General features: G+C 43.2%; 1 protein-coding gene across 1 annotated transcript; it reads left to right on the top strand.

Moving 5' to 3' along the window:
* The first annotated feature begins 4,542 nt into the window (after positions 1-4,542).
* Positions 4,543-23,750, top strand: fndc7a (fibronectin type III domain containing 7a). Its single transcript, XM_063219871.1, has 14 exons — positions 4,543-4,577; positions 7,657-7,715; positions 8,754-9,008; positions 9,134-9,394; positions 10,091-10,348; positions 10,901-11,155; positions 12,066-12,320; positions 12,927-13,187; positions 14,013-14,270; positions 16,108-16,362; positions 18,480-18,740; positions 19,680-19,709; positions 19,948-19,990; positions 22,959-23,750. The coding sequence occupies exons 1-13, from the start codon at positions 4,543-4,545 to the stop codon at positions 19,977-19,979; spliced, it is 2,475 nt and encodes an 824-aa protein (XP_063075941.1). The 3' UTR covers positions 19,980-19,990; positions 22,959-23,750.
* The last annotated feature ends 1,136 nt before the right edge of the window (positions 23,751-24,886 follow it).

The raw sequence follows: 24,886 nt of genomic DNA, 5'->3' as shown, positions 1-24,886 counted from the left end.
ATTTTGAAGAGTTCAGATGCAAAACCCCCTAAGTGCCTTTTCAGAAAATAATCGTAATTCATTTTTATTTAATATAAAGCTATCAAAATTGCATATTTTTTATTTTATTTATGTAATATAAGTATTTATATGTATTATCAAGTACATGAATGTAAACCAAACCAACAACAGGGTTCTCTAAAAATATAGAAGTGCAGGTCTTCAGAAATGGAGTTAGGGGGTTTTGCATCTGGACTCTTCATTTGTTATTTCATCCTCTAGTGGTCTCATAAATCAAAGACTGAATTAAATAAAGATGAAGTGTTCTCAACCATGCCGTTTTTTTCTTCTTTTAAATTGACCATTCTTTTTGTTTTTTAGTGAACCGTTTTTGTCCTTGATTGGTTACATAACCGGCAGAAACGTTGGTAGACGGAAATACACACGTACACACTCACAGCCCCGGCTAGAGCCTTCCTGCTTTAATCATAGCCTGAAGATGATGATCGTACAAATTAATTGGATCCGCTCTAGCAGTGTCTTGCTGAGCGATCTGGTCTGGGCTGTGTCAAGGTGCTGCAGACACTGTAACCCGATGTGTGCTGCTCAGGGCAGGAGTCGTCACAGGTGGCAGCTGCACAAAGGAGGGGAAGTGAGCACAGGTGGAGACAGAGGTCAAGCAGCAACTTGTGGGCCCTCTGTACAATCAGCTCCAATAGACATTCCCACTCCTCCACCCCCTGCCCTCAGCCATAAATCTTCAAAAATCAGACAGTGTGTGGGCCCCCTAATATACTGTACATGGGGCCCTGGTGACTCAGTCACACTTTACTCCCCTGAAAGACACCTGTGCGTGGGGGGAAGGAGCATCTTGGGTCCTGGTTGTGGACTGGGCCTGTATGTTGCTGTGGTGAGTAATCTGCCCTGTGGAGAGTATAGAGGCAAAAACCACACTGCTCTGTCAACCACTTAGAGGTGCACTGTGTAGGATGGTAGCTATTGAACTATGCTGCTCATTGAAACTGCGCTGTCTATTGCCAAATATTTACCAAATAATATACAAACCTTTCCAAATATTTACCAAATAATAAACCAACATTTCCTAGTGTGACGAAAGTACAGTTAGTTTTGCAGCTAAAAATGACTATTTCTGGACATTCAAAATGGCTGACTACAAAAAAGATCCCCCTTTTCATGTATGAAAAGCCCAATTTTCTCAGTTATAATGAATACTTAGAATATGAATCATGGTGGTGTTAAGTATTTGTTAAAAAGGTAACGTGTGAATGGGCAGCATGAAATCTGGAAATGAACTACTAAAAATATTACACAGTGCACCCCCCATGATTCTGATCAGTGATGACTCTCTGTGAGCAGAGCTGTAAGAGATTAACATTAAGTAGTGGGATTTTGGAGATTTGGTTTGTTGTATTATATAATATTAGGTAGTGTAAAGTTCTCAAGGGTGGATGAGCTTTATTTCTGAACTTTGAAAGGTGGATGAACTTCAATCATTTTACCATCCTTTATCACTTTGCGCAGGTTGAAGCAAGCTCAACCAAAGTCATTTTGTCTCTCTTCTCTCTCTTGGACTTTCCTCTCTCTTATTTTAGGGTGCTGACCAAAATAAAGAAGGCCTATAACTGAAAAATAAGAGAAAAGCGTGAATTAACTCCCTGTAATGAAGACCGTGTCGGGTCCAAATGAGTTCAGTCCTAAAGTGGAAATTGAGCTGCCAGGGGAAGACCACTTAAACCTGGCATTTACAGGGGAATTCCAGCGTGTCACCTTTACACACCTGAAACTTCTGCGGAGAGCTGAGATAACAAAAAGATAATTTCATTTCAAGAAACACAAAAAAAGAATAGAAGTCATTATTTTGGTGTAGAAGATAATTAGACACACACATGGATTTCATTATATACTGATGCACAGGATGGCAAACAATAAGTTAACAAATAATGGAAGATATTTGGTTGATGTTTGTAGCCTGTACGAGACAGTGATGACGCAATACGGTACAATGATTGTGTATAAGCTGGTAGAGCCATGCAGATGATGTGAGTTTGTATGCCTTTTGTTGTCCTTTGGCAAGGATGGCATGCTTATTTGGAAATCACAATACAGTATTGACTCTGAGGACATGACTAATAAGCCCCGGGCAGAGTACAGTCGGGAAACACAGGTGTCATGTTTAGGGAGCATGGACTTAAAACCTTTAAGAGTGTGGGTTTTTGAACATTCTATAAAAATAATGCGTTCTATAACAATGCAAGATTCTAAAATTCCAAATTTTATTGAATGGCACCCAGAATTCTATAGAACTTTCACTGCCCGAACATTCCCGTCACACCGGTGTGACGGTACATTTTTAAAGGTTAAGCCTGAGGTTTTTTTGCTATGGATATGCCAATCTTTTGTTTACCTTGTAAATCTCACATTAGTCACATTAGTCATCAGAGCCCAAATTTCTTCCGTTTCACTTTTTTTTCCGCTTTCCCATCATCCTTGGCCGTGCATCCGATCCCCCCCTCCCCCTCCTTAACAGGCAAATTCCCACCAACTTTGTTGTGTGGCAATAAACACATTTTGTATCTTGTATATCTGAGCCAAGTCAACCATTGTCATGTGAAGCAAAGTTTCCTCCTATAGTGCCTGCCCATCTCTGAGTAATGGTATCCCCTCTCATGTCGTGCCCCGCTCCTGTTCTACCTGCTGACGACCCATTCACCGAATAAGCCACCTGGGAATACCAGGTGATACCCATTGTGCCGGCGCCGAGATCCAGTCCACTCCCTCCTCTGGCCCTTGTCCTGTAGTCAGGGTTGGATTAAGATGGTCTGGGGGCCCTAGGCTACAGGGTGCAATGGGCCCCTCCGGAAGGCAAATATCGCGACAAATTTTCATAGACGTGTGTCATAATCACAAGCTCGGAATTAAGGATAACATGTCTACCAACTGTACTCAACATGACAGATGAATTCTTCAATATCGCATCATGTCACAATTCTGTACTTTTCTACTTTTGGCCAATCAGGGGCCCCCTAGCAGGTGAGGGCCCCTAGGTTGCAGTCATATCTAACCTGTGCACTAATCCAGCCCTGCTTGTAGTGACCACTGGGCAGCAGTGATAGCAGGATGTCCCACATTGGGCTACATTGTGACAGGTACGTATCTTATCAGATGATCACATGGTGTCTTTTCACTCGAAGTGGCATTGCATAATGAGTCACACACCCACCTGTCAGCTGGTATTGACACCCCAAACACACATACACACACACACACACACACACACACACACACACACACACACACACACACACACACACACACACACACACACACACACACACACACACACACACACACACACACACACACACACACACACACACACACACACTACCCTGCCCCGAATTTCACTGCCCTCCCTGCCTCCAATGGTAGGCCTATGCCTTCCACTGGATTTAACTAGACAGTACACACTTATTAAGTGGGGTATTGCTGAAATTAACCCATTAAGACACAGCGTTATGAACTTGCTGTTGTATGGCAATAACCAAGTCGTAGTGTATTACCAAAGGCTCTGTGTTATGTCATAGTATTGTAGTACTATGGTAGTTAACCTTTCCATGACTATTACAGCGTGCCACTGGAGGTACGGAGTGCATTAAGGGGCTATGCATGTTTTTTCTTTCTTTTTTTAAATTTTAATTTTGGGCAGCTTAGACTTGGAGAAATGGCTGCAAAATGGCCATTTGGTGTTGTTTTGTGTTGCGTTGTGTTATAGTGATTCATGTAAGCAGTGAGGCAAGTCCGCAACTTCTGTCAAAGTCAGCGATTATCTTTGATGCCTCTTTGTTTACTCTGGCACTAATAAACAGACAATAGGGCCCATTGCTGAGGAAACACTATCTGGGGATGTTCAGACCCTCCCTGGTCAATGGAACACAATGGCCCTAATGTGTGTGTGTGTGTGTGTGTGTGTGTGTGTGTGTGTGTGTGTGTGTGTGTGTGTGTGTGTGTGTGTGTGTGTGTGTGTGTGTGTGAGTGTGTGTGTGTGTGTGTGTGTGTGTGTGTGTGTGTGTGTGTGTGAGAGAGAGAGAGAGAGAGAGAGAGAGAGAGAGAGAGAGAGAGAGAGAAATAAAGAGAAAGGTCAAGAGGGAGAGTGAAAGAGAGAGTGTGTGAGAGAAAAAGAGACTGACAGAAAGTGTGTTTGGTGTGTGCGTGCGTGCGTGCGTGCGTGTGTGTGTGTGTGTGTGAGAGAGAGAGAGAGAGAGAGAGAGAGAGAGAGAGAGAGAGAGAGAGAGAGAGAGAGAGAGAGAGAGGGAGAGAGAGAGGTTGCTTCATGTGTGTGCGTATATGTGTGTGAGGGGCTGCTTCGTGTGTGAGCATAATCAACATATCAGCATGGATATCCCCCCTGAGACCCCATGACAGGTGACCTACTGTCACACAGAGAGCCCTTGTGTTCCCATAGCAACAGAACTGGAGCAGGCGAATCACAACACACCTGTTCCAATCGCCAGTCAGCGATGGAGCAATGAATGGTTAGGCGCCATGCTCAAGGGCAATTCAGAGTCCGGAAAGGAGAGGTAATGATGGGATTCGAACCTGCAACCCTCTGACAAGGCTCATCTCCTTAACCATTAGACCATGGCTGCTTCAACAGAACACAGGCTACCCCACTTGGAACTAGGCCAAAGAGGGGGGACTAAAACTGAACTTACGTAGACTGTGCCAATGTACTTAATTTTTTTATTATTATTATTAAAAAGGCCATTAAAACTGAAAAAAAACGTTCTTTGATTTCTTTCATAGTTTTCGTTTTTGTTGGGCACCTTTTAATCGTGAGTGTGGTGTAATTTGTTTACATAAAAACACTCTAACCCTACTTGGTATCTGCACTAATGTTCTGTATATTTCCTGTGGACTTCATATCTGCTAGTGATGTATGCTCTGATTACATCCTCGATTGTGAGTTGCTTTGGCTAAAAGTGTCTGCCAAATTGAATGTATAGTTTGGTTTATTTGATAGGGACAGATACACATCATGCAAGCCCAACAGAATAGCATCATAGCAAGTATAGCCTTGGCTAATTCCCAATGCCAATTAATGTAATTAATGCAATGTAAATCGGTCCCTGGAACTGGGAGTGAAAGTAGATGGACAGAGGGCCAAACTGGAGTAAAGAGGACAAGCATGCATCCCATTACCTCCACATCCACTTTGTCTGGAGTGAACTTCAAAAAGCGACAGTTAGGGGTAAAAATGAGTGGAAGTGATAGAAATGGGACACAGCTAAGACTAGAGTAGTACGTATTTACATGTGTAAACAGACATGTCTAATCTTCTTATCTACCGGTATGTCAGTGAGATTATATTCATGGCAGGGTGGCATATGTTCACGAATAAAGTCATTGAAAAGGCCACAGGTGTGCCCTTTACACAAGTGCTTAGCAGGTGCCTGTGAGGCTACTCAGTTCAGTTCGGAACTGGGACAAAATATCAGGACGGGCATTTTCAGCCTAGACCGGTCCACCAGGCAATGAGAGAGACAGTGAAGCCTGCAACAACATTTTTAGAAATCTATTGCGAGCTATATTGACCACAACAGCCAAAATTAATAGCCTATATATATCTATCTCGCAGAGGTCAGGTGTAGCAACACAGGGATTGATATATCGGCCGATATTTGCGTTTTTTAAGTGTATCGTATCGGCCGATACACGTGTGATTTTGGTCGATGCGCAATATTTATTATTTTATGTTATTCAGGTTTTTTAAAAGCACCAAGACACTTTATTTTCATATTACTTGATTGTTATATTTTGTCATTTTTTAAAAACTTTTTTTTACCCATATCGGCCCCAAATATCGGGTATCGGAAATCGAGTATCGGCCAAGGGTGATGAAAAAAAATCAGTATCACATCGGCCATTAAAAAACCTGTATCGGTCGACCCCTAATTGACCACTAAATTGAGTTGAGAAACAAGCCTAAATCATCACCAGTCCACCGGGCAAATGCCCTGTGTGCCTAATGGACAATCCAGCCAAGGTTCAGTAAGGATGTCCAAGGATATCACATTTAATCAGGAATCACAGCACGCTACTTACAGTTGACTTTTTATTTCTGGAACAAATAATGTAGGCCTATTTCTCTTATTGTTCTTTCTTATTACATGATATTATTACATGACTGAAGCCCTGAAACAAAGAACCATACAAGTCCACATTTTGAACATAGGCCTATGTTTTTTTAATTTGCAGTTTGAACATTGAAGTCAGAAAACAAAAGCTTCTTAATTATAATAATATACGATTTTTTAATGTCAATGTTAAAAATCAAATGTTACCAGGTATTTACAATTCTGGACATTTACAAAAAAATGTTGGACTTGTATGGTTTTTCGTCTCATGGATTACACCGGTTCTTCCTATTGAGGTGGATACACTGTAACAGTGACCCCTTACAATTAAGTGTTACCAAACAGTGCACAATCAGCTGATCAAACAAGACCAGTTTCTCAGTGAAGTCACCTGTGTTCGAGGGAGACTGTGGCAGGGTTTTTACTTTTCTTGTAGGCCTATAGGTTGTGTCTGCATCTTTGACACCTTTGTGTGCCACTCAGTGCATCCCCACATGTTTTGTTTCCTCACTGGCAACACATGCGAACATGTTCCTTAGGCCCAGGGAAGCCGACAGGGGGGGACAAAGGGGTCAGCTGTCCCGGGCCCAGAGGGAAGGTGGGGCCAGAATTGGGTTCTCATTACATTCTATGTATTGGATTTTGCATTCAGATGACTTTGTCCTGGGGCCAGCCAAAGCTGTCAGCGGCCTTGCTTAGGCCTATACTTGTATAACAAATCAGTGAATGAGGACAAATTTCACACCATTAAACAGCCCATTCATGATTAATTATGGGTAGATAATTAAAGAAGTAGCCTACATCATTAACATAAAGAAAACACACATTCTACCACCAAACCACTGTGCCCAGTCTTCAGGTCAGGTGGCTCCTCTGGCCTGACCCAAATGGGTATAACGGCAAACAACGCACTAGGACTGTCAAGACCACTGCAGGCTTTGATTTGTAGTTCATAAATTGAGATACAGTTTTTTTCAAGCACGCAGAAGACACTATTCCAGAAAAAGCCAGGTTTACATGTAGCATAATACCCTGTTTAGCTGTCCATGTTACAGCGAGTAGGCCTAAGGTAAATAGCAAGTAATTGTCTAAGAATAATTAGACTATTGTTATGAATACATTCTATCATTATTATTATTATTATTATTATTATTATTATTATTATTATTATTATTATTATTAGTTACTATTATTATGCTTTCAAAGGTGGGCCCGTCTACCACATAAGGAGAACAGTGAGAAATGAATGCATACAACCAAGTAGGCTAGTCTTTCTGGTAGGCCTAGGCTACACACAACGTTTGCCACATGTGTGAAGAACTTTAAAATGTAAAATGAAGTGTAAAAAATACCAATGCACTATCATCAATACATTTGTTTTCTAGGCAGTCGCCTAAGCTTTTGGTTTGATGCTAATAAGATACCTGGGGCACCGCAGTTTGCTCTTTGAAGTTGTATAGGCAGGATACATTGTGACCGCATTCTTTCTCACACTGTGAATACTGGTACACCTGCACACAAGGTGCGAACCGCCTCGGGCGCTGATAGGTCCGCTCCTTCATCGCCAGAGGGAGGGGTCACGTATGGGAATTCGGCATTCGTTGAACAATAAAATACCTGTTGTGTATTAAAAAAAAGGGAAAAGACGGAAAAACGGAAAGGGCTAAACCAAAGTCATCATACCGAGGACGAGAGAAACACCAGCTGGAGAGTAAACTCCTTCGCTCAAGGCAGACAGTCGTCAAGAAATTTGAACCATGGATCCGAAATATTTTAGACTGCTGAAATACATGTTTTTAAGTTTCGGACTGTGTAAGGTAAGAATGTCATCTGATATTGGTGATTCACGGTAGATTTTCAGGAGAAACATTTCTGGAAGAGTATTGTTATGTCGTTGCCTAGACCTTGGGGAAATTGAAAAGAGAGAGAGAGAAGAAGACAGAAAGAATTACGCGAATCATTGCAAAGCATGCATTTTTTTACACAGTCGAGTTCTAAAAAAAATGCATGTAGGGGCCTATGCAATGTGTGCTACATTGTTTAGCATAATTCGGTAGCCTACAAGATGCAGCTCAATGTGTGGTGCATTGGTGTAGGGTGTAGGCTGTGCAACTTTGAACTTGACATTGGCTAAGCTACATTTAGGCCTATTAATTATAGTGGCAGATGGAGATTTCCACGGATTCTGTAAGAATGTATAGTCAGTTCCTGCATACTATTTTAAAAACCTCTATTAGGCCTACAGAATAAAACATAGGCTAGGCCTACCTACAGAATGACAAAATTAAAATTGTTCTCCGTTTAATTTCCAGATATGTGCTGCCCAAAATGGTATGTTGTTGTTCTTATTATTGTTGTTATTATTATTATTGTCATTATTATTATTATGCCTATTATTATTATTATTATTATTATTATTATTATTATTATTATTGTTATTATTATTATTATTATTATTATTATTGTTCTTGTTGTTGTTGTTATAGTGCAATATTATTGTTAGGGATTATTGTAGGATAGTGATAGTTATTGATGGTGGTGGTCTTGGTACTTATTTTCCCAAAACACAATAACATCAACTCTATGGTAAAATAATGACTTAACTTTGCTTCTTTTTAGACTTCACTGTAAGTGTGTTTACGGTCACATCGAGAAGTGTGACTGCACGCTGGAGTACGTACCCTGGAGCCAACTCTTACAAAGTCACAGCCACCCCAAAAAACTCAAACGAGGGACCAGTTTTTGCAACTTTTGGTGGAAATATCGTGATGGGTTCAGTGAGATCACTTCAACCAAACACCATGTATATCGTACGCGTGGATGCCATGGACAACCACAACTTGTTGAACAGCGCAACGCTCGAGACACTGACAGGTGCTTTTTTCCCCCTTTAACTTACATGAAATTCAGTTGGAATTTAACTTGAATCTTAAAGTGGCTTGTTTTCACACCTGTGCCCTTGTGTTTACCCTATGCCCTTGTGCTTGTGTGTTTGGTAGCCCCGGAGGTGCCAACCATTAACCAGGCCTACTCCAAGCACAGCGACAGCATCACAGTGGAGTTTACAGAGGTGACTGGAGCCACCGAGTACGTCCTTCGCGCTCAGACGCTGGACGGACAGTTCTTCAAAGAGATGTCAGTCGGTAGCTCCCCGGGCACCATCATTGGACTCGAACCCTACACCGAGTACTCTCTGAACGTTCTGTCTGTCAACGGGGGAGGGAGAAGCCAGCCATCAGTGCCCCGTGTTGTCAGAACAGGTACGTCTTTATTTTATCAGGATAAACAGATTGTTTCCGTATCTCTATGGGAACGCGTCATCATCACAACTTTTTAAAAATAGTTTGACACGTTTCATAAAGGCTTCATGTACTGCTTTTACATTTTTTAATGGTTCTCCCTTCTAACCTTGCCTTAAATGAAATCATAATACACCAAGGTAGATATGAATCCTCCATCTTTGTCTGAGTGATAAAGAATAAGCAACTTTAGACCTCATGTGAAAGCACGGTATTATGTCTCCTCTCCATTGTGGGCAGGAAGCCTAACACCTTATTGGCCAACAAGGGTAACTTAATCCACAGATGCGCTTTGCACATCACACAATAAGGAAAGATAGACCCTGAGAACTAGGTTGTCTCCTGTCCCCAGGGATGCCTTGATGTAATCTAAGATGGAGATCATTGATTTCATTTCACACCCAATCACTTTTTTCACACTTTTATCTAGAAGCACTGACTGATGTGTGCTGTAAAAACATTCATTTAGTATGCTTAATAATGTATGCATCAATGTTTAATTCACAAGTGTGCTTTTTGTCATCCATAATATCTATTCTGTGTAACCTCAGGTGGTTCATAACATCTGCCTCAGTTTCTATTCAGTCCCTACTAGCATGTCATTTTTTTAAAATCCGCATTTTTTCACCCAACCTGTTTGACTCCACTCTCTCCCAGTGGTGGAAGCCATGGTCATGAACACCACCTCCCCCAGCAACAGCACCATCTTTGTCAGCTGGGAGCCCGTGGACCACGCGGTGCTGTACAGCCTCATCATCATCAGAGAGGGCTCGGATAGCCGCATGAAGGTCAACACCACCAGCACCGACCACACCTTCTCCAACCTGGAGCCCGGCACACGCTACTCCATCAAGGGCAACGGCTGGGACGCGGATGGCAACATGGGTGACGAACGGACCGTGTACCAGATCACACGTAAGGAGGATGTAGTAGTAATATGCACTCCACATACACGAGTGTGCAGAGGTGCAGACAAACGCACAACACACACACACGCACACACACACACACACACACACACACACACACACACACACACACACACACACACACACACACACACAGACACAACACACACACACAACACAAACACACACACACACATTCTACCTGTCAAGCCCAGATACATGATGAGCAAAAGGTAGAACACCTAACATGGCAATTATTCAATGGTTTGAACATTTTTTAAATGCATCATGAATGTGAGTATTCTTTTGCATTCTGGTATTCTTCTATGTTTTTGCATGTCAACAGCATGGTGCAACACTGCCTATTCAAAGGCTTATCTACCATTGTCTTTGTTTGTCAACCGCTCTGTCTCTCTCTCTCTCTCTCTCTCTGTCTCTGTCTCTCTCTCTCTCTGTGTATCTGTCTCTATCTATCTCTGTCTCTGTCCCTCTCTCTCTCTCTCTCTCTCTCTCTCTCTCTGTCTCTCTGTCTCTCTCTCTCTCTCTCTCTTTCTCGCAGGCCCCCTCAGTCCAGATGATGTGAGCTTGTCCCTGACACCTGGTCGCTTCATGGGCATGACGGTGGCCTGGGCGGACGTCCGCGGTGCCGAGATGTACCAGGCCCGCACCTCCATGGAGCAGAACTGCAGCTCCGACAACGAGAACTACTGTGTCATCTCCTCGCTCACCTGCGGCCAGAACCTCACCGTCACCGTCACGGCGGAGAACGACGGCGGCCCCAGCATTCCGTCCGAGCCCGAGGAGTTCATCACCTGTACGTAATCTGGCCCACAATGCATCACCTGCTGTATACATGGGTTCTGAGTGTTATGTTATGAGGAGGGGCAAGACACTGGCAGCCAACCACGTGAGGGAGTTTTTTGACCGACAGCTGTTTCCAACAATCAGAGGTTGAGTTGTGCGCAGCTAGGTTTGTGCAGTAAGGTTATAAACAAAATTTAGAACCCATGTATACAATCCGGGGTGTGTGTCTCGACAACATCGCTGCTAACTAAGTTAGCAACTTACTTGGTTGCATTGCAATTTCCAAGTCAAGTCAGGTGTACTTTATTGTCAAAAATCTATGTAACAGGGTTAGCACAGATATTTGAAATTGCATTTGACCAGTGTCCAATGTGCAGTTGAACTAAACATACAAAAACCACACACACACACACACACACAGACACACACACACACACACACACACACACACACACACACACACACACACACACACACACACACACACACACACACACACACACACACACACACACACAAACACAGACACACACACACACAATGTGGCTGGTGTTCCCATTGGAAACCTAGTAAGTTGCTAACTGGTTAGCAACAATGCTTTCGAGAAACAGGGTCTTGACCTACAATGCATCACCTGTACGTCCCTATCACAATGCATTCTCACTTTCTCTCTTTCTCCCACTTTTCCCCCTCTGTTTCTTCCTCTCTGTCTTTCCTTCTCTTATTGCCTGACTCTCTCTCTGCCCCCCCACTCTCTCTCTGTCTATCTCTCTCACTGTCTTTCTTTCTCTCTCTCTCTGCCTCTCTATCGCTCTCTCTCTCTCTCTCTCTCTCACACACACACACACACACACACACACACACACACACACTTAAAATCCTCACCAGATGGTAAATAATGATGTCACCCCTTGTCATAGTCCCGTGCCCCCCTGACTCCATCTGGGTGGAGGAGCGCGAGGCCGGCGTGTGCTCGGTCATGTGGACTGCGGTGGACTACGCCGACTACTACATGGCCTTTGTGAAGAGCGACGACGGCTCAGAGGAGCGCTGCAACACTACGGGGACCGTCTGCCAGTTCAGCTGCCTGTGCGGCTTCACCTTCTTCCCCACCGTGTTCGCCCACAACCAGGCCGGCGTCAGCGCCCCGGGCCCCGTGCTCACCTACACCACAAGTACAGTACAGGCTCACCTACACCACAAGTGTAGTTCAGGCTCAACGACACTACACATCTGTATAGTACAGTGCTTGCTCAGCTACACACCACAAGTATGTATAGAATAGCACACGCTGAATACCTCAAGTATGTAGTATAGTACACGCTGAATACCTCAAGTATGTAGTATAGTACACGCTGAATACCTCAAGTATGTGTAGTATAGTACACGCTGAATACCTCAAGTATGTAGTATAGCACACGCTCAACTACACCACAAGTATATACTTCAGGCTCAACTACACTACAAATCTGTATAGTACAGTACTTGCTCAGCTACACACCACAAGTATGTATACTATAGTACACACTCAATTAATCCACAAGTATTTATAGCATAGTAAAATCTCAACTACGTTACAAGGATGTATAGTACTGACTCAACGAGGCCTACACCACAGGTATGGTACTACGGTCTGTTGTTGTTGCCGCTGATTTCACGACACAGGAAACCCAAGACCACAGAAACTTCATGTACTGTATACTGCATTTATTTGTAATTGTGTGTATTGATGTCAACATGTGTTTAATACATGTTCCCTGTGTTTTCAACCTGCGGTCCAGTTCCTTGTTGTCCAGAGGACGTGTTTGTGTCCCTGATCTCCACGGAAACGCTGGAAATCCAGTGGTCAGCGGTGCGAGGGGCGGAGCTTTATGAGACGACGGCGGCCGACCAGACGGATCCCATCATCCAGTGCAACGACACGGCGCCGGTGTGCGCGCTGTCCGACCTCACATGCAACAGGCGTTACAGCGTGGTGGTCAGGCCATGCAGCGAGATCCGGGGCTGCAACAACACCTGCAGAGCACATGTACAGGAGACAGGTGACACACACACACACACACACACACACACACACACACACACACACACACACACACACACACACACACACACACACACACACGCACACACACACACACACACGTGTTTGTGTGCGCAAACAGAACATACTTACACACACACACACACACACACACGTGTTTGTGTGCGCAAACAGAACATACTTACACACACACACAAACACCTGCAGACCACATATACAGGAGACAGGTGAAACACAGACACACACACACACACACACACACACACACGTGTTTGTGCGCGCAAACAGAACATGCATGCAGTATACACATTCATGGACACCTGGACATAATGGCATAGACACAGAGGCACAAACACATACACACACTTGACTTCACAATGACAATGGGTTAATGGGTTGTTATGGTTTTAATAGCACACCAGTATCCACATACTCTGCTCCTCACAGATTACTGTGGAATTATACATTTAGACAGTCCATGTGTTGCAAATTACTGGGGGCTTGTGAAAATTCACTTGATTTGAGTCTCTTTCTCTCTCTCTCTCTCTCTCTGTCTCCCCCTCTCTCTCTCTCTCTCTTTCTGTCTCTGTCTCTCTCTCCTTCTCTCTCTCTCACTCTCTCTCTCTGTCTCTCTCTCCTCCAATCTCTCTCTCTTTCTCTTTCTGTCTCTCTCTGTCTCTCTCTGTCTCTCTCTCTCTCTCTCTCTCTCTCTCTCTCTCTCTCTCCTTGCTTTCTCTTTCTGTCTCTGTCTCTGTCTCTCTCTTTTTCTCTCTCTCTCTGTCTCTCTCTCTCTCTCTCCCTCTCTCCGCCCCACCCCCATCAGCTCCTTGTACCCCTGAGATCTTCAACATCACCCAGCTGGGCGTGTCGCAGGTGCGTGTCCACTGGACGGCGTCCAACGCGGAGGCCAACTACACGGTGAGTGCGGTGGGCCGCACGGACACGCACCAGTGCCACGCGTCGTCGGGCTCGTGGTGCGACATCTCCAACCTGCCGTGCGGCACCACCTACGAGGTCAGCGCCTACGCCACCACCTCCGCGGGCCGCAGCCTGCCCAGCTACTCGCAGACACTCGAGACAGGTGGGCAGCACGCACACTTATGGCACAAACACACCAAAAGCAACTAAAGTGACAACGGTGACGGGATGAATTGACTTTAGATGGAGAGGCTGATGACAGAAGAGCTGAAATCGATTTGGGCGACAAGAGGCGATTTGAGCGAGTCGACGACTCGAGCGATAGTTTGTGTTGAACTTCAGCAAATGTTACGCTAATGAGCTATGATGTGGTGCACTTTCACAAACAGTCATATCACATATCACAAAACACTACTCACAGATAAAAGCTACTCACAGATACTGGAGGCAGGTAGGCACCTTTGTGTATAGACACACGCATACACATAAGGTACAGTGTATGCTCAAAGGCACACAGACACACAGAGCTATTCAAAAACACTGTAGATTCCTCACTCCCACACACACACATAAGAAAATAGACCCCCTTAAGTGGACTTAAAGGAGTTACTGTACGTATATTAACAAAGCAATTTTAAATGAAATTAAGTATGACAGTATACAGAGTTGCCACGGCCATGTCATCGGGAATCCAAATATGTAAGTCACAACACACACACTGTACTATGAAGCTGGACACTTCCACAAGTCAGTTTTCACACATCTTTGCAAAGTATTTACCATACACAGTGCTTTTTAACAACAATAGCAAAAAAATGCATCGCGTTACATGACATGCAACAAGAAACCAAATATGTCTACAGCGAATGTGTGACAATAACTGAGAGTGCAAGAACATAAAAGTAACAGCAGCTTGGGCCAAGAAAGCACCTGGGAGCGCTTGTTAGGCATGTCTGATGCACATATCGGATCACCTCAGCCACAATGAGAGTGTGGCCAACCTTTGGAGGAGATGTGTTCCGCCACATGTATGGAGCGTGTTTGAGCAATAAGGACAGGTTTCTGTTGTTGTTGTTGTTGTTGTTGTTGTTGTTGTTGTGTTTGTTGTCGTTGTTGTTCAGGGCCAAATCACATCTTGAGGATTTATCAGGTTAACCATCTTATGCAGAGCCTCTATTATAAGTTTGCTGCCATCGAAATGATAATGGCAAGTCTTACATGTAATCTTGGTAATGTCATAGCGATATAGTTTAGCTTTTCCAGCAAGTCTGATCTCTGAGTATCCCTGCTGTACTACATGTAGTAAAATCTCAATTCAGTGTACAACGAACATACAAATCACACCAAAAGTGCACAACACACCCTCTGCACAACATCTCTGATACCTCTTAGTTGTTCTCCATTAGTAGGTGACAGCTAACTATTCCTCCATGACAAGGAGGAGTGGCTTAGTACCACAGTCAGAGGCACATCTTGTCACCAGGCTAGGCAGGCAGCCGCTTGGGGCCCCCAAGCCTATGGATGGTGAATAACAGCATAGCCAAGACTTTAAACTACAGTAGTGGTGATTTGTTGTGAATGTTCATTCTTTTGAATTTTTGCTTGGGGCCCCAACTTACCCTAGAATCGCCTCTGACCACCGTGCTCAGATGGCAGCGTCTCTAAAGCCACAGCACATTTCCAGTGTTTTTATCTCCACTTCTTTGATTGTTTGTTCATGAGTAGTGTACTGTAGAAAGGAGTATCGACAACCTTTTCCCTCTCTGTCCATCTGCCTGCCCCACCTGCTTACCTGCTTGTGTACCTGTTTCTCCCTCTGTCTCTCTGTCTCTGCCTCTGTCTCTCTGTCTCTCCCTCTGTCTCTCTGTCTGTTTCTCCCTCTGTCTGCTTGTTCCTCCGTCTGTGTCCCCCTCTGTCTTTCCCTCTATCTGTGCGTCTCTCCATCTGTCTGTCTGTGTGTCTGTCCCACTGTCTGTCTCTGCTTCTGTCTGCGTGTCCAGAGCCCTGCTGTCCTAACGATCTGGTGGTGGAGCAGGTGACGCAGGCCATGTCTCGGGTCACCTGGTCGACGGCCACGGGCGCTCGCTCCTACATCACGTCGCTCACCTCGCCCAAGGGCCACGCCAAGTGCCACACCATGAACACAGAGTGCATCATGGGATGCATCACCTGTGGCACCAACTACACGGTCACCCTCGAGGCCATCAGCAAAACGGGCCACAAGAGAGAGTGCCAGTACCAAGGCTTCTCGTCAAGTAAGTGCCCAGTCCTCTTACCTAAGGCACCTCGGGGCATTTGAGACGTTAAGACAAGAACAACACAAAATTGGACTTTGTCCACCTGAACACATTACACAATCACATTACACAATCATCAGTCATTGGTTCATGTATTCATTTATTCATTCAGTCATCTGCTTGTGTATGTGTGTGTGTGTGTGTGTGTGTGCATGTGCATGTGTGTGTGTGTGCGTGTGTGCACATACGTGTGTATGTGTATGTGTGCGTGGGTGTGTGTGTGTGTGTGTGTGTGTGTGCATGTGCATGTGTGTGTGTGTGCGTGTGTGCACATACGTGTGTATGTGTATGTGTGCGTGGGTGTGTGCGTGGGTGTGTGCGTGTGCGTGCGTACACGTGTGTGTGTGTGCATGTGTGTGTGTGCGTGCGTATACGTTTGTGTGTCTGCGCACATACGTGTGCATGTGAGTGATTCTACGATTCCCCTACGCTTTTGGCAAAAGCAAAATGTCAATTATCAGTATTTTTTTTCAACTAAATGACCTAGATGTTAACATAGTGTATATATTTAAGTTTCCAAACAAACAAATTGCCAAGCCAAACATATATAAAAAATACTACAGAGTTGAAACAATATATGTTTGAAAGTGCTTATGTCCCTTAGCAGTAATGTTGTCATTAATCTGTGCAACTGATATAGAAAATGTGATTATTGAGCTTCATAAGTAGGATTTTATGAGTCACTGTGATACAGACTGACACATTTTTCATCATAAATCCCTGTAACGTCTGATTTGAATATAGTCACCCTCCTTACACAAGACTTCCTTCTCCAGAGATAATCCCTAGTGTATGTTCATAGGATTTTTCCAACACATAAGGGATCAATAGCGCAAAAAACACTTTCAAAACAGTCAACCGTGTTACTCAACTGTGTTACGGTCAACAGTGCAGGGAAACAAGTCGGCACTTTTTTAGGAGAAAAAACAGAGCAGACAAACCCATCTCCCTAGAACACAAATTATTTTGTTTGTTTGTCTGTCAATATGGATATAAATTGGCAAAAACATACTCCTCCTCAACTGTCATCTGTGTTGCCAGATTGGGCTGGTTCCCGCCCAATTGGGCTGCTTAGGATGGCCGTGTGCGGGTAAAAATGGCATCTATCAGAAAAACCTTCCCACTGCCATATAAATCAATAGAATTGGGCGGGTTTTTAGGGCGGATTTTGATCATTTTTTGGGCTGGAAATCATCAGCCTCATCTGGCAACCCTGACTGTCATACTTAATTGTAACACCATTGACGGTAACACCGTTGACATTTCAGCCATTTTTATGGTGCTGTGCTAACTGAGGACCTCAGAAGTTCCACCACAACATTTTAATCAATTCATGTATCTGTATGCTTTATCTGTGTTTTTCTACATGTGATTTCTAATTCAGAATCTTATGAATATGTTGATAACACAGTTGACAGGCAATTTTCCCGCTATGAGAACATGAAAAAGAATGGATTAAATTATGGAAGGATGGAGCTCAAAATTTACCAAAAAGTCTTCCCGTATCCTGCCAAAGAGGTTATGACATCACGTGATGTTATTCGTATGGCCTAAGACCAAACCATTACTGATTTATGGAGGAGGTTTCGTGGACACACACAAAATGGCAAATTTCATGTATAATGGAAAGGACAGTGGTCTTTCTGACAGTTTTGTCATATTGTGATGATTACTGTGAATCAACATTTGCAATCGTCTTCGGCAAAACAAGTTTCTTTACATGCTAATATGAAGACAGGACGGCATGAAAACGCCCAAAACCAGTATTAAATATTCATTCTTGCTGAGGGAAATAATGCTATGTCTACACTTTCTGTATTATATGAAAGATAAATGTTTTCTAATGTCCAAAACATCATTGGATGCAGTTAATAGTTAGTGGAATTGCCAAATAAAATCCACGGACTTAAAAGTGTAGGCGAATTAGAGAATCACTCATGTGCGTGTGTGTGTGTGCGTGCGTGCGTACACGTGTGTGTGTGTGTGTGTGTGTGTGTGTGTGTGTGTGCACATACGTGTGCATGTGCGTGTGTGTGTGTGTGTGTTTGTGTGTGTGTGTGTGTGTGTGTGTCCAGAGCCCTGCTGCCCCTCGAGCGTGAAGCTGTACCGCATGGCTAACAACACTCTGCGGGTGTACTGGCGGTCGTCGGGCAGCCTGCACAACCACGTGGCCGACCTGTACGGCACCAGCTCCAACTACACCTGCTCCCCGCCCGCCGGCTCCAACTACTGCGACGTCTCCGAGATCATCTGCGGAGAGGTGTACACCGTGGTGGTCTCCCCGCTCGCCCAGGACGGAAACAAGATCTCCTTCTGTCCCAGGAGGATGTACTCTGGTAGCGTACTTTCAATTCAATTCAGTTCTAATTTGTAACAGACACAAGTGTATGGTCCATATCAGCATAGAAATACAATGTACACAAGTTAAATAAAAGACAGACAAGGGTAAAAGAAATGAAAAGACAAGTACAACCATAGGCACTTTCTCCAGTGTCGCCTGATCTTAGAAAAGAACCTTACAGAGCTCTTGGCTGGGTTTACTAGAGATTATACTATTTTTTGAGCAATTCAGTCCCATGAATTTATACATTAGATTTGTCAGGACTGCATTACACCAATCAATGTCAAAAATCTATGTGACAAGTTAGGGCTAGCAGAGAAGATTTGAAATTGCGGTTCACCATTCTCCAATGTGCAGTTAAACTACAGTAGATTATAAGACATTTACATTAATAACACACATGCGTACTTGCGCGCGCGCGCGCACACACACACACACACACACACACACACACACACACACACACACACACACACACACACACACACACAGGGATTACATAGAATGGGGGGGGGTCACAGAGGTCATAGAGTAGGTAACATACAGTAAACACACACATGCAACTGGATTTAGTAGTTTTTGTGGTTGTGATGGGTAATTCATCAGCAACTGGGCGGGTGAACGAATGGTCATGTGATATAGGTAACAGCTTCTTCCTGTTACCCATATGTTACCTGATGAAGATCCAGGGTAATCAAAACGTTGCTTTTTAAATAATTGAGTTTATTTTTTTGAGTTTATTGGCAGTGTGCAGACCTACATCCTTTAATCATTACATATGGGACCTCTTTTCTCTTATCTATTAGCATTCTTTTGGAGCAGGGCTTGTGATATTCTGAAATCTGTAAAATGTGAACATTTTACAGACTCCAAGTGAAAAAAAAAAGTATTGGGAATGTGGATTCTCACTCAGTTTTCTTTCCTCATGTTTCAGTGTCATGCTCAGGAAATACTCTAGGAATGGGTAAGTGGCGACTAGGAAATACTACATCACACTTTTAAATGAGTCTTGGAAGAGGCATGCAATTCATCCACTATTGTGTTTACAAGAGACAGTACACTGTATGTGGGTCAAAGATGGGTTTTTTTGGGCTCAGACATCAGGGGGCTCAACAGTACCTGATGTGTGCTACTGCTGAAACGCCACTGACCCATGTACGACTTACATGCTGATATATATAACTTCCTCTCTCCTATTGCAGTGATCTATCGAGGAAAGCGGAGTGTGGATTAACCAGAAGTTAAGTGAGTAGTCACTGGTTCAAATGTTTCTTGTAGATCAACAGCGTGCATGAGAGGATGAGGTTAGAATAATAGGGGTAGTAGTTGCTGAAGAAGGCTAGCTATCCACTATTGCCCAAAATCGCCTTTAAAACGCCCATTATCCCCTGCCCATTATGAATAAGGGCCTTGGTTACCCTATAAAGAATTAGTTCTGAAAAAAGGTGTGTGTTTGTGTGTGTGTGTGTGTGTGTGTGTGTGTGTGTGCGTGCGTGCGTGCGTGCGTGCGTGCGTGCGTGCGTGCGTGCGTGCGTGCGTGCGTGCGTGCGTGCGTGCGTGCGTGCGTGCGTGCGTGCGTGCGTGCGTGTAGTGCGGTGGGTGTGTGTAGTGTGGGTGTGTGTGCGTGTAAAACAATCAGGGTCACTGTACTTGAGATGTGTCATAGTGTTGGTTATATTACACCCCCCAAGTGTAAAGAAATCCTGAACACTGTCCATTCCATCATCCAACTTTACATAACGTTTCGGTTGTCCCACCTTCCTGTCCATTCCCCCTACAAACTGGAATGGACAGTGTGCTGGATTTCTTTACACTTGAATGACAACCCCACTGGGATATTATCCTACGCACCTGTCCAACTACAATGGTGTGCAAGAGTGTCATTTTGAACTATATTTACACCCCCACCTGGCACAGCAGATAAAGGAAGATCATATTGGTTGGGTGGGGAATATGCCCATATAAAAATGGCGACTTTTGCAGCGTGTAACAAGAGACAAACAAGACAAAATAAATGGCGTCAGAAGATGGCCAAAAACACTTAAGATGTCTCCTCAGCCATCTGTATGTGACTCCTCATGATGGGGCTTGCATTACCTGGGCCTTTTGTGAACTAAGAACGCAATGAACAGTATCATATCCCATCACAAGCGCCGAGAAATTACGTGGGGTAAAGCCTTCGCAACAATAACATGGCATCCTCTTTCAGAGTCCATGGCCCTGTGTGTGTGTGTGCGAATCTACATTTGTGAGGCTACTGCTAATTGGAGCGCACCAACAAGGTGGGGCCCTTGTCCCATGTGGGCCCAAATCCTGAACCCCACATGTTTTAATCCCTTTTACTGGGGTAGTTTTGTTGTTACCAGTAAAAGTAAAAGTGTAAAACATATCCTCACGCGCAGGTTAGGGTTAAGGATTGTTTTAGTTTGGGCACAGTTTAGCCTTTTTTAGGTATTGTCAGGATTAACCCATTGATGCCTGATGTTGCCTTGCGCAACATTAGCCCTGGCGCCTGGAGCTGCATTACGCAACATTCAGGCTCATGAGATTTGAGACAACTTTATGAAAAATCTCTGTTTGTTTGAGATGAATGAACACATTCTAATGAAAGATGAGGGTCTTAGCGTTTAAATGCAACTTAGTGCATATTTTTATGTGCTTCAGAAGCTGAGATATTTAGGTTTTTATAGGCTGAGGGCAGCTTTTCTTAAAAAGGGCTCAGGCATTCAGCTCCCTCTTTTGCAGGTGCCTTAGGCGTCAATGGATTAATATGAATGGAAGGCCCCCACAAAGATAGGAAGGGCCCCACAAGGGCCCCAGCCCCACAAAGATATAAAGGTTGGGCTGTGTGTGTGCGTGTGTGTGCGTGTGCGTGTGCGTGTGTGTGTGTGTGTGCGTGTGTGTGCATGTGTGTGTGTGTATGAATGTGTTTGCGTGCGTGCATGGTGATGAATATACCGATGTAACATGCAAGCAGGTCATGATGCAGCAGTGAGCGTGGCTGGGAAATCTTTAGAGCTTCACTCTGATTCACATGTAGTGCAGCCCATCCACTGCGTGTGACTGGAGCACAATGGAAACATGACGCAGGTGTTTCAGCAAATTTGATGGATGCCTGCGCAGGTGACAGGTTTATGGGCAGCTGAAGAATTCTGTGTTGTGTTGTGTTGTGTTGTGTCAAGCATTGGCTTGAGGAAACACTAACCCCTCAGAGCAGATGACTAACCAAGGCCAATAGAGGACCAAAGGAGAGGACCACTCTACCACTCTTTCACTTATCAGAGCATACATAAACTCCTTTTAGCAATGCAATGTGAGCACGTCCCTCTTCCAAAAGGAAAAAAAGTCAGACAGTCCATACTTTCATAGAACAGTGCTTTAAGTCATACACCACAAGAGTTTTATAGTGGAAGCCACATATGCTACCATGAGCTATACAGCCTGGGAACAAAAGGCCACGATGTTGTACATTTCCCCCACGTGTTGGGTTTCCCCACACATTCTATGACCTCTTTTGTCTGTGTCTGCTAGGTGTCGTGTAGGGCAATTTTATTGTAATTAGTGGACAGGTAATTACATGAATCATGATGTTCCTGTTGCTTCCCTGCTGGGACAGTAATAGTAATGAATGAAGAAGCTGACCAAGGGTTAATGAGAGCCTTCTGGAAGCCAATCTTGTCAGTAATGAGTGTCTGAGAGGAGCAGTTCATGACTTGCCTAGGATGATGAAAGCCATAGGATAAAGATAAGCCTATATACATACAACATTATATTTTAAAAGTATAAAAGTAAAATAAATATTATAAAATCTTATATAAGAAATGGACCACTTTTACAGTCTGTACCATGTAAGTAGGCACTCAGTCCATTCTACAACGTGTATATGTTTCAGTGCATGGAGTGTGTATGTGGACCCGGAAAATGAGGAATGGACCACTTTTACAGAAGGCTATGTGCCATATAGTCCATATGTGAAGCATGTTGTAATGTCTTTTCCATATGGGAATAGTTTGCACATAAAAGTCCTGACAGAAAAATACCACAATGATCTCAAGACTATTGTGGTGATATGAGCTGTAAACCAAAATGGATTGTGAATAAAACTTTTAAATAATGATAATGATAATATGAGAGTTGTATGCTTTTGTCAACAATCACATGTCCTTTCATTGAATAATAATACTGTTAAATCTCTTCTCTTTTTTTGCTTTAGAATCCAAGGACCTGAATGAAGAAGAAGCAATTATTTTAATAGTCATGGAATCGAATAATCGTTTTTATTGTTTTTAGACACTTCTCCTATTGGACACACTGTAGCCGTTTTGTTTTCTGAAATGAAATATTAATATTGTCTTGTGTTGAATCCTTAACTATTGGATCATCATTGGCATCATGTTCTACATTTTATTTGGAGTCCATGGTAACGTTAGGCTACTATCTTAATGTATCTTTCATCTGAGGATGTCTCTTAAAAACTTTTCAAACAACCTACAAGTGGGCTACAAAGGTTTTTGAAAAGCAATTGTTTATGATGGCCTGTTTAAATAAAATCAGAACTTGGCGAGAGGAGTTTTTTCGCGGAACTGAACTATTTTCTCAGTCTCGGTATCCCCTGCTGCTTTTGCTGGGAAGAATCTCTTCTCAGAATAATCTAATTTCAGATACCAGTTGGATTATGAATTTTGTTGTCAAACTAGCTCTAAATTATGCAACTTTACTTACTATGTGAAAACAAATGTGGCCCAGGTTGTTAGGTAAATTCAGGAGTCAGGATGACCAATTTCATATACATGTATACTGTGGACTAAACAACAACAAATGTTTACCCCAAGTCAAGTGCCTCCTATAGATGATTTGACGTGGTGTCTTTGAGGTGTACTGTGATTCTGAAAAAAAGGTTTGGGTGAACACAAAAACAGCTTGCCTGCCATTTCTGCATCAGTACCAGTTAGCCTGTTGATGCCCATATCTTTAGGATGTCTTCAAATGTATGTTGACTACTGCTCCACAGCAGTCTTATCTAAATAAAACATACACGCTTGCATTAATTACGCTGTGTGACTCGATCCTTCGTCTAATCACTTCTCAAGACTATACAATGTAAAAAGGCGAATAGTTCGTAGAGGTAGTGTAGAGTATGTCATATTTAGTTGTTAACCTCCAGAATTCATGCTGCCCATACACAAATGTTTTTCCACCACCATTAATTTGTAGGTATTCATTATGACTGGGAAAAATATATTTTTCATACACAAAAAGGTGGCTCTTCTGTGTGTCCACGAGTTTGAATTTCTAATAATAGATGGGTAGATGACGTGACGTGTACATTTTGCTGTCGCAGGCTCTTAAAATTAAGTAAATTCATGCTTTCAAAATTGTCAATGCTTTAAATGATTAAACCAATGTCGTTGTTGTGAAAAAGTAATGTGTAATAAATCCAGAGTATACTTAATTTTGAGTCAAATGTCACACTTGTCCTATGGTGTGACTGAGGCAAGCCTGGTTCTCCATATTAAAACATTTTTAAATAAATAATCAAAGCTCAGTCATTTGTCTAAACAACCCTGGCATGTTTTGCAAGGTGTCTATTTTAGCAAGTGGCAATGCTTAATTTTTTTCCTGTTTTTCTGAGACCGTATGGACTTATGAAACTTTGTCGCAGAAAATAATGTCCTGTGGTGTGACATCATTTTTTGGTTAATTCTGTGGATAATTATCTATTGTTGAAGCTCCAGCGGTACATAAATTGTGACTTTAGACCCTTAAGAAGCCAATGGTAAGGGTGGATTTTAGATTTTTCTCTCAGAGTTCTTCAGTCAATCAATTATGTTTTGCTACCACAAGATGTATTAGTTTTGTAGTCCTTTGGTGTGACAGCCATAAAATACATTTTGACAATAGTGTATATTTTTCATATTTTTTTCTTATGTAGATGTATGAAAATGCATCTTACTAAAGGTGAAATTGTATTTCAGTTGGCAACGACATGGCTTTAAATGAACTCAAAAGCTGAAAAGTCCTATGGTGTGATGGTAAAAGTCCTATGGTGTGATGGTAAAAGTCCAATGGTGTGACACTTTGGAGTATCACACCAAAGAACAAACAGGTCACACCAATGGACTAGATATTTGAGAAATAGCT

Source organism: Engraulis encrasicolus, chromosome 16 (genome assembly GCF_034702125.1).
Source record: "Engraulis encrasicolus isolate BLACKSEA-1 chromosome 16, IST_EnEncr_1.0, whole genome shotgun sequence".
NCBI classification, from domain to species: Eukaryota; Metazoa; Chordata; class Actinopteri; order Clupeiformes; family Engraulidae; genus Engraulis; species Engraulis encrasicolus.
Note: the sequence above shows the minus strand (reverse complement) of the source record. Positions and strands in the feature narration are given on the sequence as shown.

What these genes read in the sequence shown, in the direction of transcription:
- fndc7a (XM_063219871.1), top strand. Translation starts at nt 4,543, where the DNA reads ATGCTCAAGGGCAATTCAGAGTCCGGAAAGGAGAG. An exon ending in AACGCTCGAGACACTGACAG is followed by an intron (nt 9,009 to 9,133) that starts GTGCTTTTTTCC and finishes TGTGTTTGGTAG; the next exon opens with CCCCGGAGGTGCCAACCATT. An exon ending in GCCCGAGGAGTTCATCACCT is followed by an intron (nt 11,156 to 12,065) that starts GTACGTAATCTG and finishes CCCTTGTCATAG; the next exon opens with TCCCGTGCCCCCCTGACTCC.